The sequence below is a fragment of the Theropithecus gelada genome, chromosome 14 (genome assembly GCF_003255815.1).
Source record: "Theropithecus gelada isolate Dixy chromosome 14, Tgel_1.0, whole genome shotgun sequence".
NCBI classification, from domain to species: Eukaryota; Metazoa; Chordata; class Mammalia; order Primates; family Cercopithecidae; genus Theropithecus; species Theropithecus gelada.
In genome coordinates this window covers 51,730,514-51,748,371 of record NC_037682.1, presented here as the reverse complement: position 1 = coordinate 51,748,371, position 17,858 = coordinate 51,730,514, and the positions used below count along the sequence as shown (strand labels likewise).

The following is a 17,858-nucleotide window of genomic DNA, read 5'->3' as shown; positions in this document are numbered from 1 at the left end:
TGATAATGAGTGTTAGAAAGTGGAAAAATACTGCCCTAAAATACTTTTCCCCTTTGATAGCTCTTTGACAGATTGAGAGATGAAAATCCAGATTTTAGAGAGAAAATTATAGCAATCAACAGCGAACTCACCCAACCTAAACTGGCTCTTAGTGAAGAAGATAAAGAGGTGATCATAGATTCTACAAATATTATATTCCACTGTGCAGCTACAGTAAGGTTTAATGAAAATTTAAGGTAAGTACAGGTAATTATATAATATTTGGACTTCAGTATAGTTATTTAAAAATCTCATTTTAATTCTACTTTTTAGTCAAGTTGTTTTGAATGTGATTTGAAACTATTTGCCATATGTTAACTGTGGCTTTCAGTATCCTACCAAGTGTTAAAAGAATTTTCTTCTTCTTCTTCTCAGTTTAAAAACCTTGGATAACTAATACATGTTTATTGGAAGAAGTTGCCATGAATTTAAACATGCAACAGGGAAGAGGCAAAAAATGGAGTAGAAGAAAACTTAGTCTTAACAACTAATAGTGTTTATCTTCTGTTTCTTCAGAAGCCTAAACCCCAGCAGCTTTATTCTTCTAATTGACATCCTATCCTTGTGAAAATAAACAAAATTAGGCTCAGGTTTTACAGGATAAGGTAAAATTGCTTAAAAATTTAAATCACACACTTATAAATTAAAATAATAAAGTTTTTTTGTTTTCAAACTTTTGTGGTAGTGCTAGGGGCAAGGTATGTTGGACATTAATTTAAAAAATAATTTAGACATCTTTCACGATGCCTGTTGCAAGAAAAAGACTCTAAATGTCCACTATTCCTAAAAAATGTAATGAGTATGCATTTCAAATAATGGTTCTGAATTCAGAGCATTCTTTTCGACAGTGTGGCTAAAAATACAGTTTTTATAATGTCAATCTAATTGTATAGTCTCATGCCAATTAAAATGGTATAGACTTGGTATAGGTTTCAAAGCTACTTGAAATGTAAAACGTTCTCTTTAAAATGTTTTAAAGATAAATAACTAAAAGGAGGATATTGAATGCTCTAACAAAGAAATGGTAAGTGTTTGAGATGATAGATGTGCCAGTCACCCTGATCTAATTACTATACATTGTATGCATCAAAACACCACTATGTATCTTATAAATATGTACAGTTATGCCAATTTTAAAAATAAAATACATTTTTAGAAGTTTAAAAATTGAGTTCTGAGGCTGAGGTGGGAGGATCGCTTGAAGCCAGCCTTGGCAACATAATGAGACCCTGTCTCTACAAACAAAATAATTAGGAATAAAAAAATATTAAAAATTAAGTTCTAATTACAAAAGATTTGCTATTATTCCCCATATTGTCTTTATCTAATACGGAAGTATAAACATCAGTCAACATTATATAAGGTGACAGTTCAGTGCCAAAGCATTACAGTATGTTTTGCCTGTATTCCAGGTGAGGGCACTGTAATAGTCCCTTAGATCTCTGCAGTAGTCCTTTGTGGGTTTTCAAGTTATTTTCTCATTAATTATTTTATTCCATGGTCACCTTACCTACTATAATATTATAGGCAAATTCATTGTACGCTTGAGGAAGCTGAGGCAGCATTGTAATGGAAGGGCCATGAGCTTTGGAATTACATACATTAGTTCTAATCTTGACCATATCATTTATTTACTGGTGAGTTTGTGTAAGTTATTAACCTCCTTAAGCCTCAGCTTCCTGATTTATAAAATTGAAGTAACATTTCTCAAAAGATTATTTTTTTTTCCTTCAGGAAGTTTAAGTGATGTCTGTTTGCCTGTCCATGACAGGAAATCTGAATGTGTAGCAGTTACTTTATTTATTTTTTAGCTCTTTCTGTGCAGCCGACAGGTAAAATATTGTGCAGCCGTTATGTGTTAATGATTCAAAGGTGACAAAAGAATGTTATTAGGACTATAATATCATCTTATTTTCATAAAATATATGTGTAGATGTATTTATGTACATGTCTTTCTATATTTGCTGATAATACATTTATCTTTGAATGTTGCAGTTACAGGTAGGTTTTTAGTCTTACCTGCATATTATTTTTTCTACTGTGAACATGTATTAATCTTCAAATAAAGCTGTATACAAATGACTTTTAAAAATTATTTTTAAAAGTAACACCTATAAGAAATCTTAAAGGGACTGATGCCCTCATAAACTAACAAAACTCCTTATTTTTTACATTTAAAATTTTCGTTGTGTGTATATATTTTTGTATATAGGTCTAACTATTTGTTTTTAACTAGCAATTCCAAGATTGAGAATGTGATCTCTAATTTTTGGTGCTTTATCTTTTCCTAAAATTCATTAGTGTGAAGTGGTCAGTATAATAGATTTTTTGCCCCCATAGTTCTGGCTTTTATTATTGCCTTCATAGACAAAAGAAAGAGTTCACACAGCTTTATGAAGCTTAGCATGTTTTCATGAAAAGCATATGTAGATATTGGCTAATGGTGGTATAGTCCTCATTGACTTAACGGGGGAAGTTGTATGCTTTGAAAGGTGAACAGGAAACATTGATTAGGGTAAAACTCATAAAGGGAAGCTTTACAAGTAGAATCAAAGTACAGCACTTTCAGGGAACTTTCTTTCTGTCCCCCTAGGGTAAGCAAGGCTACCATTAATGAAAAGGACACCTTCTCATTATTATTTTCTTATTTTACTAGAGATGCCATAGCAGAAGGCATCTTACATATTACATTGTTCTTCTCTTCCTTTTTCAAGGCATGTATGTTCATTGATCTAGCCCTTGTCATTACATTGAAATTATTTCTGGGAAGCAATTTTAATGTATGTTGACATCCAAGTGGTGATAGGACGTTAGGTTTGGGTCAGACACTCTTTAATACTCCCGGTAGGCATATAACAACTTCGTATGAAAGAATTACTGTTTGTTTTTGTTTGAGATAGGGTCTCACCTTTATTGCCCAGGCTGAGAGTGCAATGACAAGATCACGGCTCACTGCAGCCTCGACCTCCTGGGCTCAAGTGATCCTCCCACCTCAGCCTCCCTAGTAACTGGTACTACAGGAATATGCCAACATGCCTGGCTAATTTTTGTATTTTTTGTAGAGACAGGGTTTCACTAACAGTTACTCTTCATAACTACTTGTTAAGTTAACCCACAAATAAAAAATGGCATGAAGCTTTTACTGTTGGGAGGAAGTTTTCAGATGTTACTACAACGTTAAGCCCAATACCTTGGGAGAGAAACCAACATAAATTGCACACAGATCTTATTTGCAAAGTGCATGTGATCTAGAGGAGATAGGATATGCAAAATAACCATAATATAGGATAGAAAATAAGGATTTATTAAGGAACATATGTGAAATGCTATTAGAGTTGAGAGAAGGTAGATAGAGCTCACTTATTTTCAGATGTGGTGGTTCCTAAATCTTGAGACAGGTGAAAAATAGATATCAGGCTTAGGATTCATAAGGAAATACTGACAAAAAGTGTGGGGAGGGTCGGGCCTGGTGGCTCAACGCCTGTAATCCTAGCACTTTGGGAGGCTGAGGCAGGTGGATCACCTGAGGTCAGGAGTTCAAGACCAGCCTGGCCAACATGGTGAAACCTCGTCTCTACTAATAATACAAAAATGAGCCGGGCATGGTGGTGCACACCTGTAATCTCAGCTACTTGGGAGGCTGAGGCAGAACAATCAATTGAACCTGGGATGTGGAGGTTGCAGTGAGCCGAGATGACACCATTGCCAGCCTGGGCCACAAGAGCGAAACTCCATCTCAAAAAAAAAAAAGCGAGGGGAGAAGTGAAGGTAATCAAAGGAGTGACTTAAGTAGTTCATCATGGGATCTGGTATAAGGGAAGGTACTAGTAAAGGAAGTGCAAGTAAGACAGGGTCAATAGAGTTGACAGTAATGGAGAGGCAAGAAACTGAGGACAAAAACCAAGCTGAAGGGAGAGATAGATGGACAGATGGTGTGGTTTGGGGAAAATTCATAGTACAAAATTTTAGAAATAGAAGAATTCTGGGTGATAAGACCCAAGGTATGAATATGGAAGATTTTCAGAAAGGAATGGAAGTTAAGATTGATGCTTAGAAAAGATCAAGAAACTTGAGTTTGTTGGTCATTGATTATCAAACTTTAGAAAGTATTAAGAATCTTAAGAATTACTGGAAAGTGTGTTAAAAATGCATATTCCTAGACTTGCCAAAGTTTGACTTTTTAATTTTGGAATCATACTCCAGAGTTCTTGTTTTTAGCAAGAGTCTTAGGTGTGATTTAGTCACTGTTGGACCTTGTTTTGTCCCTTTAGGACCATTGCTGTCAGAATCAGCTTTGGAGACATGTTTTAAATTACAGATGACTGAGCCCCTTACTCTAAGATTGACTCATTGTTCCCTAAATGTCTGTGTCTGTATTTTCATTAAGATTTTTAAAAAATGGTGGTAGTAGTGATGAGATCTCATCTAGACAATATTTTCTCAGAGGCAGGAGGGTGGAAAAGAGATTTGTGTCAAAATGGCCTGGAGAACTTATTTAAAATAGTTTTCCAGACCTCATTTCATGTGTTAAAAGTATCTGATGATGAGGTCCAGGAGTCTGCATTTTTAATACACTGCTAGGTATATGTTATGCCAAGTATGAGAACCCTGATTTAAGGTCGTTAGAAATATTATCAACATAGATTTCTTTGAAGAACCTAAGATGCCTGTAGAAGAAAGATGAACAAGAAAATGTATTGGCATTTCAGGTCATTGAGCTTTTTTTCTTCTTAAATTTTTCTTTGAAGTGATTTCCATGTCTTCATTTAGTGAAGGATTCTAATTACAAAGACTTTCTCATTTTGTACCCCTCTCCCAAAAGCCTGTCTTATTGAAGATACATTTATGACTCTGTATGACCAAAACAACGAAAATATTATTTTTGTTTAGTACTAAATGACTTCTGATATCACATGTCAGAGTCTCATTCTGAAGGTCAATGGAGTAGAAATTGGATTGAGGTAAAACAGAGTTAGGTTAACTAGCCTGGCAGAGAGATACTAGACATTACTCATGTGGGCGCAGAATGGCTTCAGGTTTGGGCTCTCAGGTACAGATGCAAAGGGAAAAAGGCAAGGCACAGAAGTGTTCCTCTCAAGTTATCCCTTATTTTCGGTGACCTAGAAACCCTGTCACCATCCTCAGGGACATGTAACAGAATATCCTTTGTGTACTTTTCCCAAAACATTGCGCTTCCTGCCCCTATTGTTTTGCAAATGTAAAAGAAAATAGTGCATTCCCTTATAGTCTAGTGGACAGTATCTTCTGTGTGAAATGTCTTTCTTGTTGGATTTTCACTTAAACAATTGAGATTTTCTCCCTCAATTGAGACAAGGAAGAAAAAAAAAAAGATGCATCCATGATTTTAAGAGCTCAACCCAATTATTTCATTAAAAAAAATTATTTCTAGTATGTTTTCATAGGGTCTCGGATACTATTAAATTAAAAGAAAAAATATGGCACAGGACTTTTTTTCTCTCCTGGAGTTATTCCTTGTTCCTGGTGACCCAGAACTTGTCCTGTCCTCAGGAACCTGTAACAAAATATTCTCTGTATTCCTCTCCCAAACAGTACCCTCCCTATCCCCATTGTTTTGCAAATGTGATAGACATCAAAGCACTGCTTTACAGTGAAGTGGACTGGATTCTATCTATGACATATCCTGGCGTTTTAAAACAATAGTTGGATTTTTTTCTTAAATACTGAAAATAAAAGAATTTTGGAAAGTACTGAAAACTATTTTTGTTTTTTAAAAAAATTTCCTTTGTGTTTGAACAGTATTTTTCTTTGTTATAAATATAGACTTTCTAATTTTACTTTAAAAACTTAATATAGAAACAATTTCTGTATTTCTAAGTTTTTCTGTAGTTATAATTTTAGTGATTTGATGATATTCCATCATGTTGACATACCACAGTTTATGTATTATTCACTTAGAATAAACTTTAAGGAATTTTAGTTTCTTTTTATTTGAAAAATGAAGATTAGAACAAGTTTTTCCTCTGAGTTAATTTCAACAGGTTAACTAGATTAATAAATATACCTTTTCTGTAATTCCTGGTACTTGAACATGTCCTAGTTTCCTTCAAATCATTTGTGTCAGTTTGTAGTATCAACAACAGTGTATTACTTTGCCATTTTTCTCACTGGTATTGAGTATTTAAGTCTTTTGTTTGTTTTTATTTTTTTAGTTGACCAAAGTTTTTGTGTACAACATGTTTTGAAATATGTATACAGTGTAATGGTCAAATGAGCTAATTAGCATATTCATTATCTCATACTTTGTGTGGTGAGAATGCCTAAAATCCACTCTCTTCATAATTTTTAAAGATAACAATACGTTGATATTAACTATAGTCTTTATGTTGTACAATAGATCTCTTGGTCAGTTTTTAAAAAGCTGTAAACAGAAGTTTAATACAAAGCAAATCTATCCACCATCTCATTACCTTAAGAAATATTTGTTGACTGCCTGTTTGGTGACTATGTTAGAAATACTGCTAAATGCTTGCAAGCTATTTGTTTAATTTTATGCCAGTCTTAGTAGGTAGGTTTCATTACTGTTCCCATTTCCAGGTAAGAAAACTGAGGCCTGAGTGCTTCAGTAACTTTATGTCCTGATAGGTAGGCCAAGTCAGGATTTGAACACAGTCCTGATTCCAGAGCCTTGTTTTTAATCCTGCTTCACATCATATTGTATGTATTTTTTTGGTATTATTCATACAAATTTTTCATGTTTTTATAGACTTCATATAATTATTTTAGTGACTTATATTCTTTCATTGTGATAAAATACCTACTTTATTGAGTCATTCCATATTCCATAGGGAATATTTGGGCTCTGTAGGTTTTTATTATTACATGATGCTTCATTGATAACTTTTCTGCTTATATGCTTTTGCTTTTGTGGAATTATTTACTTCAAGTAAATTCCAAGAAGGGAATATATAGATTATTTTGGGGTTTTGCATATGCCTTGTAACAAATGTACCAGTTTTATTATAATGTCCCTTTGAATTTTATAAGGTAGCCTTAGAAAAGTGTTTGGATTGATTGCTACAAAGAGGGAAATACACATATTCTTTCTTGATTATATGTTAATATAATTTAATGTTTCTGAGTTTTCTCTGACTGTATCACCCTTATTAGTGACTGTACCTTAACATTTTAAAATTACTTAGCCATTCTGTTTTTTTCTCCCTGAGGCACATCCATATTATGCAAGATTATACTTTTTAAAAATAAGTCCAGCATGACTTCAAAATGTGTGCATAGAAGCTAAAGACTGAAATTATCTGTTTGTTCCTGGACAATTACATAATTTTTAAATTTCTACTTTAATTATTATTTTTTTTTTTTAATGTTTTTTTTTTTTTTAAATATGGAACGCTTCACGAATTTGCGTGTCATCCTTGCGCAGGGGCCATGCTAATCTTCTCTGTATCGTTTCAATTTTAGTATATGTGCTGCCAAAGCGAGCACTCTACTTTAATTATTAAGTGCTGCAATGCAGTTTATTTTATAATCAAAAATTTTTTTTAACACAGCTGATAGAGTGAACATATTTAATATGGAAATAAAATGCACACAATCACAGCTAAAGGCTAAGTTGTAAAGAAACAAAAATTTCTGTCTCTGTTTCTCTACCTTTCTAATGAAAATAAGATTTCTTTTTAACAGGTAAAATAAATAACATAGCTTCCTAATTTTCTATTGTTACTTTTTCTTTTTAAACAGAGATGCTGTTCAGTTAAATGTGATTGCAACGCGACAGCTTATTCTCCTTGCACAACAAATGAAGAATCTGGAAGTGTTCATGCATGTATCAACAGCATATGCCTACTGTAATCGAAAGCATATTGATGAAGTCGTCTATCCACCACCTGTGGATCCCAAGAAGCTGATTGATTCTTTAGAGTATGTTTGTTTGAAATTTATATACATTTACTTTGATCCCAAAAGAGGCCAAGGCGGGTGGATCATGAGGTCAGGAGTTCAAGAGCAGCCTGGCTAACATAGCGAACCCCATCTCACTGAAAATACAAAAAAATTAGCCAGGCGTGGTGGCGGGCGCCTGTAGTCCCAGCTACTTAGGAGGCTGAGGCAGGAGAGTTGCTTGAATCCGGGAGGCAGAGGTTGCAGTGAGTCGAGATCGCGCCGCTGCACTCCAGCCTGGGCAACACAGCAAGACTCTGTCTCAAAAAAGAAAAAAAAAACAACCTTTGGATTCAAGCTCTTCTCCCTCTGCTCGTCACCACACCCCATATACACATGCACAAACACACACATACGTTTATCTCTTTTCTTAAAAAATTTTTTGCATATCCCCTGTATTCTTTTTATTGTATAGATTAATATCTAAATAAATGTTAGTGAAGTCAATGTGTAGTTTTCACTTTTGACCAAGTATAATGGTAACATTTGGAGGAAGGCTCCTGAACATCTTATTAGTGATATTAGGTGCTCTCTTTTTCAGGGAATCAATCTTAGCAACCAAGAAGTACCTGTGGAGACCCATGACTGCCTGTTTAATAGCAGGCCTCTAATTTATTAAAGGATTGCACTCACCACCCCCCACCCATGGAGTATATCTATAGAGGGGCCTTTAATTATTAGAAAATCAGAGGAATCATAGTCTTTTAATTCATACCCTTTGTCTTACTGTTTATCATCTTTCTGAGGATTGAGATCTTGTCAGCAATTATTACATGAAAATTATTTGTGAGTATTGATAGATAGGGATTAAATGAGGTAGTGTATACCATGACCTTGTTCTCATTTGCTGCAGCTTAGGCTTTCTCATCAGACAAGGTTCAGCCAAGAAAAAGAGAGATCTGTTTTACTTCTATAGACTGCAATTATATAAACATTCCAGTATCCACCATATTTTCGCATTTGTTAATCCTTATATAATATCTTTGAATTTTTTTGTCCTTTCTTTTTCCTTGTCTCTTTTAGTCTCCTTTCTTTCCAGAGATTCTATCCGCTTTAACTACTTAGTTAACATCTGCTGCTTTCTCTTAAAATAAGCACAGTCTTTTCTTTAAGGCTTTCCTGCTAATATGAGGAAACAGATTGTAAAAAAAAATAAGTATGAGAAATTACCAAGACGTTTTCATTGTAATTCCCTAATTTCTATTTTCTCACTCGTTTTCTTAGATGGTCCCAAATATCTACTTCATTTTCTTCATAGGTCAATAGACAGAAGTGTTTAATATCTGTGGGAAAAGTTGAGTGTGGAAGTTAATGAAGCATTTTACTTTTTCTCTTACTAACAATATATACAAACATCTGAGAAACTGAAAAAGAACTTGTAAGCTAATGCTGTATCTCCTTTCCTTGCTGCAAAGAAATCTAGGTAACATAATTTTAAGATAACTCATGGGTTTGTTCTGTAAACTCGTTCTAATAATAAGGCTTACTGGCTAAAGTTTCTCCTGAGTTTAGGCAGGTTTTTTTCCCCCATGTGTCAACTATCCCTTTCATTTTTCAAATCTCATCTCCATGGTGGAATTTTTCCTAAGTTGGGTAGCAATTTCCCTTCAATTTAATTAATGTTCTTTTCCTTTCATATACAAAAAGTACTTCCATATACAGAAGAAAATTTTATCTTGATCTCCATTTTATGCCTTTTTGTCAATTAGTATGGGTATCATTAGAGTATGACAATATACTGAGTCTACTTGCATACATAACATTATCGACAAGAAGGAAAAACAAGTACATAATGTATTAGAACTGAAAACAAGTACATAACATATTAGAACTGAAAACAAGTACATAACGTATTAGAATAGAAGTTTAGGAAAAACCATGGACACCACCTAGTATACCACCCTCCTTTTACAGATGAACAGAGTAGACCATTTCTTCAAAGAGAATTGGAGGAATTTTTTGACTTCATAGTAGGTTGCTAATTGAATTTTTATAGCATGGTTCTATTTATTTTTATTGTTCATCATACTAGGCCTTTATGCCTTTTATGTTCATTATAAATGTATGTTAATTGTAACTGTATATAATTTAACATGTTACTTCATTAGGTGGTAATATACAGATCTATATTTCCTAATCTGCAACCTTCTAAAAGGTTTCAGATATATTTTGGAATTTATTTGGACTTTAGAGAGGGAATATAACTTACGTACTATGTAATAAGAAAAAACTTTAACTTAATCTGGGTTAGTATTCCTCATCAAATATATATATAAAATATATGAACGTTTAAACTAAGTTGTATCAAAAAGAAGACCGTAAGTCAGTGTAGATCAGATTTTTCTATCCACCGTATGATTTATGAAAGAACTCTTAGTTTTCAGATCTTTTTGGATATAGAAATTGCTGATAAGGGATTGTGGACCTGTAGTTGATGTTTAAGAAAAATAAGACTGAGTTCCATTTTTCAGTAAAAATTGTCAAATGATTTGAGTCAGAACAACAGGTATGTTTGAATGTGCAAAGTTCAATTAAGTAGCTTTTCATTTTATAGTAAAATATCTGGAAATATATTTGTATGCAATTTCTTTACCAGGTGGATGGATGATGGCCTAGTAAATGATATCACGCCAAAATTGATAGGAGACAGACCTAATACATACATATACACAAAAGCATTGGCAGAATATGTTGTACAACAAGAAGGAGCAAAACTAAATGTGGCAATTGTAAGGCCATCGATTGTTGGTGCCAGTTGGAAAGAACCTTTTCCAGTAAGTTGTTAGAAACCTTTGTAAATAATTGGAGTTGAGAATTTTAAGTTGTATAAAAAGAGCTGGCAGTTCTTTAAGAACAGGTATTATTTACTAAAGGTGAATTACCATGGCAAAGCTGTTTTGTGTTCATAGAGTTAATTTTATTGGTACTTTCATTTCTGTAATGTGATGCTGGGTGTATAGAAATGTAGATCAACATTTTAAAAATCCTAATTGAAAATTAAATCAGAAGCTGTGACATTTTCTTAAGTCAGAGGAGATTTGGTTTGTTTCTTAGTACCAAAAAGAAGCAGATCTTCCAAGAGGTAGACCCCTTCCTCTGTAGATCACAAAGCTAAAAAAGGTACAGGGTGTTAAGGTATTTGTGAATTCCTGGAATGAGAGAAAGCAGAAATATAAACCAGTTGGGTAAATTGATTTAGGCAAAACCTAGGTCTGTGTAATGGTAGTAAGTGACAGCATCTCTTGTTGCTTTGACAATTATTCTATTTTTCTGTTTTATTCATAATTTTGAGGAGGATTTACTATTTTCCCTAGTCTCAGGATACTGAATTAGTAAATAGCATAAAATCAAACTTGAACAAGCTTAATTTTACCAAAATATTTAACAATATAAACCCTCTTTTATAAATTTCTCTTTGCAGAGAGTTAATGGAAGAGTAGTAGGTAACCCTTTGAAAATGATTTTACTCAATCATTTTTGATCCCAGAGGAAGACTGCTTCTGTTTGGGACTGGTAGAAATAGTGTGGCCTGAATCTAGTATGTTTTTTAGTTTTTAGAAGACAGCTACCAAGTATATATTTGGGGTTGTAGAGTTCAAATAATAAGTCTCTAGCTTCATAATGTTTCTAAGCTTCTCCCCCTTTTAAAATTTTTGGTATTAGGGATGGATTGATAACTTTAATGGACCAAGTGGTCTCTTTATTGCGGTAAGTAAACCTTTTGATTTATTTAATATTCTGTACATTTTTCTGCTTTTTGTGTATCTTTAAATATACACTATGGCTTATATATCTTAAGGTGTTGTTTTTAATTTCAACAAAGGCAGGGAAAGGAATTCTTCGAACAATACGTGCCTCCAACAATGCCCTTGCAGATCTTGTTCCTGTAGATGTAGTTGTCAACATGAGTCTTGCGGCAGCCTGGTATTCCGGAGTTAATAGGTATATGAGGTGACAATGTCGCTTATTAAATATGTAGTAACTGAAAAGGGAAGACATACCTATTGAGTAATGTTAATTAATCCCTCCATCCAGATATTGCCATACCAATATTTAGGCAGTAGCACTGCCAACTCCAAAAGTTGGTATTATCACAGACAATAGCAAGTGCTCCCATCAGTAGTAATGAAAAATTAATGTTAATGCTCATGTATTATTTACAGGATAGACAAGTTCACTAGAGGTTAAAAATGGAAAAAAACAAACAAACAACAACAAAAAAAACTCCGTAAGGATGATTTTTTAATCCAAACTAAAACTTGGTATATATAAAAAGCTGAAATTCACAGAACGTAGTTTACATATATTAAACATGGTATTACATATATTAAACATGATTGATTAAACCAGAGCAGCTTTAATCAACCCATGAGCATCTTTCCTTTAAAAGGTAATAGTAGCATTCACAGGTAACACTTAAACTTTAAACTTCCCAATAACTTCTTTTTTCTAGGTAGTAAACTACCCTTATTTTTGATAATCAGTATTTTCTGTCCTAAAAAAAGAAAGATAGGATTATGTGAATATGTTGTTTCTGGCATAAGGAAACTTAGTCCATAATTTTTTTTCAACTAGATCCTCTGAAAAAGACAAGAAGAGCTGAGGTCGTTTGATGTTTTCCTCATGTTTAAAAACAGATATTCCTAATAATATAAGGAGGAAAAATATGAAAGAAAAAATGTCTGTATTTTTTTTTAATAAGTAATTCTTTTTGGTAGGGGAAGAAGAAAGGGTAATTGTAAATAGTCATTAATGTAAAAACTAATTTTTTAAGGATAATTTAAAAAATAATAATTAGTATAGAGGTAGATGCCCATCATCCTCATGTCTTCTCGAATACTATGTAGGACTTAGATTGGATATGTTTGGCCTCTTATTATGATTAATTGGTTTCATCTTTGTCTTTGCAGACCAAGAAACATCATGGTGTATAATTGTACAACAGGCAGCACTAATCCCTTCCACTGGGGTGAAGTTGGTATGATTTTACCTGTGTTTTTGAATGTTAGAATAAATTTTAAAGAACCAAGCTCCCTGAAGTTTTAATGTTAGAATACTTATGAGACATTAAGGCCACTGAGTTACCAATTTGTTCTTAATTGTCATCTTAGAAGTAATATCTACCAATACTACCTTGTGGTCCTTAATAATGTTTCACAAATTTAAAAGTATCCTGCTGTCTATTCTTACCCACCCACCCTACCCTTGTCTAAGCCTTGCTGTTTTTCTGCTGCCATCTGCAGTAGCCCTCATAGATACCTATAGCATGGGAACAGTGCTTTTTTTCTCCCTTGTGAGCACCCTTGGTCTTGATATTGCCTATCCATAGACAGTATCACTTCTTACAAGAGGTGGTATATCAAGTGGTACTCAGAGTAATAAATAAAGGAGTTAGGAAGTAGGATACAGTTTGCCAGAATATTTTCTATTAACCTTTATTAATCTATTTAAATTCACAGATTCACAGCAGATATATGTGTTCCTAGTTCTATAGGAATAGTATAACTTAAATAGAAATGGTTAAAACCCATTGAAATGGAATCATTTTTAAATTGTTGATGAGTTCAAATTTAAAGTAAAATTTTTTTTGGCATTGATTTAGTGATAGATCTTATTTAACCTCTAATTGAATAATTACCCCTGCAGAACAATTTTGATTTCAATGTAAATTTTGTATGACATTTGTCCTAGAATTTTTCTATGGCATTTTTATTTCAGTGTAAAATTGACCATTAGAGCATATAAGAAAAAGATAAAATCTAAGGTGATTTTAACTTTAATTATTTTCAGTATTCTTTTAAGAATAAACATTTTTAATGAGTTAGGTTTTTTGGTAATCTTTTATTGTGTCATAAAGTTTAGTAAAAGCTGAAATTGAGCATTATATTTTAGTGACTATCTCAGTATACATTTCCAGTAAAGTATTAATATAGATGATACTAGATTTGATTGTGTTGACATTACATAGCCTATGTAAATTACAACGGAAATTAATTTTGGGTTGTTTTAAGCCTGTTGATGTATGTTAATTTAAGCATCTTAAGCAAAGGATGATTATTTTCCTTTTTTAAGTAAGTACAGTAATAAGAGTCTGGAAAGAGGAACAGAAAGAAAGAAGCTATCGAGAGAGGTGAAATATAGAAAGTGACACTGTAAACTGACATAGGTAAAACATTAAAAGGATTTTAAGAGTGAATTTTAGAAAAAATTCATTCATCTAATTAAAATTCATGAATAGCAGCAGTTATAAAACCACTTGAGTTTAGCAGTCTAATAACCATATTCTCTTAGCTACTAGAGAGTAGAAAAGTTTGTTTTTTAAATGAACGAACTCTGACATCTTTGGTAAAATATTTTGCATTGTAAAAACGTGATTTTTTTTTTTCAAAACTTCATTACATGGTTATTATCAAAGCTGTTACACAACTTTTCTTCTTCAGAGTACCATGTAATTTCCACTTTCAAGAGGAATCCTCTCGAACAGGCCTTCAGACGGCCCAATGTAAATCTAACCTCCAATCATCTTTTATATCATTACTGGATTGCTGTAAGCCATAAGGCCCCAGCATTCCTGTATGATATCTACCTCAGGATGACTGGAAGAAGCCCAAGGTAATGGTGACTAGCTCTGTCTTATCTGTTCCTCTGACTGTTAAACAACCCATGCTTACACTAAAATGCATATTAACTCTGTATTTGTTTATGCTTATGATAAGGCTTAATAGCCTTTTGTGAATGAGAAGACTCTTGAATTTAAGACTTTGTCAGAAAAGCAAAGGTAGTGTTGTAAGTCACTCTAATTTGTTTAAAGTTTGGATAAGTTATCGTCATGTATTGAATTCTAGGTCTTACTTTAGGTTTCTTTCTAAATAACAATATTTAAAATGCTTTGACGCTTATTTTTCCTACAGGATATTATGTAAGTCATTCCTTCAAGATGAATCCTTTAAACCAAGTATTCAGGTGCCCCAGTTTTAAGTTTAATTCCAACAGCCTATCGCACCATTATCGGAAGGGTGTCAGCCATAGAGTATCTGCATTATTGCTCGATTGCACTCATGTTGACAGGTCAGAAACCGCGGTAAGAAGAATAGCAGTAAATACACTATGTATTGGTAAGGTGGTGGAAGCTTGCTGGAGAGATGGAAAATCACTAGCATGAGTTTTACCTTTAGATTTACTCACCTGATTAATCACAATCAGAATGCTAGGACATTTCTTAGAATTTGGAGGTCTTTGGGGACACTAACTATGGACCACATCGTATTGGGTCATTGATCCTCCAAAATTCCATAATATAGGAAATGTCCTACATCATGGTTATCATAGTTATTATAAGCTGAAATTGAGCCCTTCTCTCCCTCTTAAAAACCTAGGGATGAGTTATTATAGGTGATTAAGGGCAAAAGTTTTGCTTTGAACGGATGGTGCAGTTTTATGTGAAAAATATAGGATGCTTCTAGAAAATTACTTGAAATATCTCAACTGCGCATTCAGCTTATAATATGGTTATTTCAGTTTTTGACTAATTTTCCAGGTTTGGAATGGCATAGTTATGAAAAAAAAAGTTAATAACAAATGGAAAACTTTGTTTTCTTATAGTTGCTATAGCCTTACTTTCTTTCTTTTTTGTTTTTGTTGAAATCCCACAAACTTAAAGATCTCCTACTGTCTTTACCACACAATTACAGTGGGATATACTATAAAAATACTTATTTTTTTAAACTACGATGGCATTACAGTAGAGTCTTTGATTGGAGACTTCAGGATTTGAGTATTTTTGTATAAAGAAGATGCTGATCCCAGAACTTCCATCAACTACTCAAAAAATAAAAGTGAAGTATCTGCCAATTACAGTGTATCAGGATCTGAGTTCCTTGTAGGTATTGTCTGTGGATTCGCTTTTCCATGATGTTTCTAACCCTATATGTTAGCTAATTGAAATATGTGAGAGGTGTTGAACAACTTTAGAACAGATAAAGAAATATTTTCAGACTTTTCTAGAATGATCTGCAAAATGCAGTACTTGCCATTGGAAGCATTCTTTCATGGCTAAAAAGCAGGTGTAAATTAATGAATGATGGCAGTGCATGCTTTGTTTGTATTAAGATTGTTATAATTTAGGGCAGAAAAGTAAAAACTGGGTCAAAAAATAAAACAAGTTAAATATATCACATTGCCTTACACAAAGAAAGGGGGCTTAGTAAACTTTTAAAAAAATAAGTGAGCAGCTAGTTTACTAAACAATTCAGAGGAGATGTTGCTGCACAACAAATCATCTCAAAGTTAGAGGCTAAAAACAGCAACAGTCATTTTATTACTTCTTTCAATTATTTCTGTCAGGATCAGGAATTTGAGAAAGAATCCGCTGGGCAGTTTTGGCTTGGAGTCTTTCGTGTGTTTGTGATCAGATGAATGAGGCAGGTGGGCAGAGAGGCAATGGAATAGCAAGGGGACCGATGTTACTCTTTGTCATGTCATAAGGATCTCTCCGTGTAGTTCTTTGCAAGGATTAATGATAGCCTTAGGGGAATTAGACTTCCTACATGGCAGCTGATGGCTTCAAGGGGAAGTCTTTTAGCAAGTAAGGTGGAGGCTGTGTTGCCTTTTGAGCTACCCGTAGAAGTCATGCAGCATCACTTTTGCCTCATTCTTCTAGTCACGAGTGAGTCACAAATCTTCTTAAATTTTTTTTCATATGTTCATAATTTTATTTTGGTGCCTGACATAGCACATTTTTTTAATACTTTAAGTTCTAGGGTACATGTGCATAACGTGCAGGTTTGTTACATATGTATATTTGTGCCATTTTGGTGTGCTGCACCCATTAACTTGTCATTTACATTAGGTATTTCTCCTAATGTTATCCCTCCCCCCTTCCCCCACCCCACAACAGGCCAAGGTGTGTGATATTCCCCGCCCTGTGTCCAAGTAAGGGGATTTAGAAAGTAGTCAAGATGAAGGGTATTGTTGCCATCGTTTTTGGAAAGTACAATCTGCTATAGTCAACCTTCTGGCCAAAACAGTTCATATTTCTTCTACATGGAAAGGACAGTTGCTTCTTCCCCCCTCATCCTGCCTTCCCCTTCACGCGTCCCCACCCCCCGACCGCCCTAGATCCCTGTGACATCAGCTGGAAGCCAGGGTTCTGTCTTCTAAATCTGGTCAATTGAGATTGACAAGATGAGGCTCTTTAGGAGTGATTTTGTCAGTATAGCTCCTCAAGTATAGTTCCTCAAGAATTGATCTGTGAACTAAAGCAACGATTTATATACACCCATTACAAATGATGGTAAGCATAGGAAATGGCTTTAGACAGTTTTATTCAAAAAGAGAGAAATTGGGAGACACCCAGCAAACACTGGTCTATAACATTTCTGAATTCCAGTCAGATATATGTTGATGATTTCTTGATTAGGAGCTCAGTCTTATTCTCTGGGAGTTCTCTGAGGTTCTTGCCTCTGCCCTCTGAGTCATCCTTCTTTATGCATAAAAACTGGCCTGTGGGCTCTGTGTGCAGCCGAGTAACCTTCTTATCCTGCTTCCTGCCCATGAAAGGTTAGAGGATCAGGGCAGGAACTGGCAAGCTTTCCTTGTAAATTAGGGCCATATAGTAAATATTTTAGGTTTAGCAGGACATGTGGTTTTTGTTGAAGCTACTTATCTTTGCTGTTAAAAATGAAAGCAGCTGTAGACAATAGGTAAATGAATGAACATGACTGTGTCCCAGTAAAACTTTATTTACAAAAACAGTTGGTGGACTGGATTTGGTATATAGGCCCTGGTTTGCTGACCGTTAATATAGCAGTTTCTTCATTGTTTTGTTTTTTTTGTCTATCCCTTTACATGTAATCTGACATGATTGCTTAAAAATTGTGTGGGTT

The 17,858-nt window shown here is 34.0% G+C and overlaps 1 protein-coding gene and 1 non-coding gene across 2 annotated transcripts in view; one reads left to right on the top strand and one right to left on the bottom strand.

Moving 5' to 3' along the window:
- FAR1 (fatty acyl-CoA reductase 1) overlaps positions 1-17,858 on the top strand; it is a 64,562-nt gene that overhangs the window by 31,888 nt on the left and 14,816 nt on the right. Inside the window, exons 3-9 of the mRNA XM_025357092.1 lie at positions 61-236; positions 7,777-7,956; positions 10,571-10,748; positions 11,638-11,682; positions 11,798-11,916; positions 12,885-12,952; positions 14,415-14,586. Coding sequence (XP_025212877.1) covers positions 61-236; positions 7,777-7,956; positions 10,571-10,748; positions 11,638-11,682; positions 11,798-11,916; positions 12,885-12,952; positions 14,415-14,586 — 938 coding nt within the window. The remainder of the gene's footprint in view (positions 1-60; positions 237-7,776; positions 7,957-10,570; positions 10,749-11,637; positions 11,683-11,797; positions 11,917-12,884; positions 12,953-14,414; positions 14,587-17,858) is intronic.
- LOC112607551 lies at positions 7,415-7,521 on the bottom strand. The gene has a single exon (XR_003115871.1). It is a non-coding gene; the product is annotated as a U6 spliceosomal RNA (small nuclear RNA).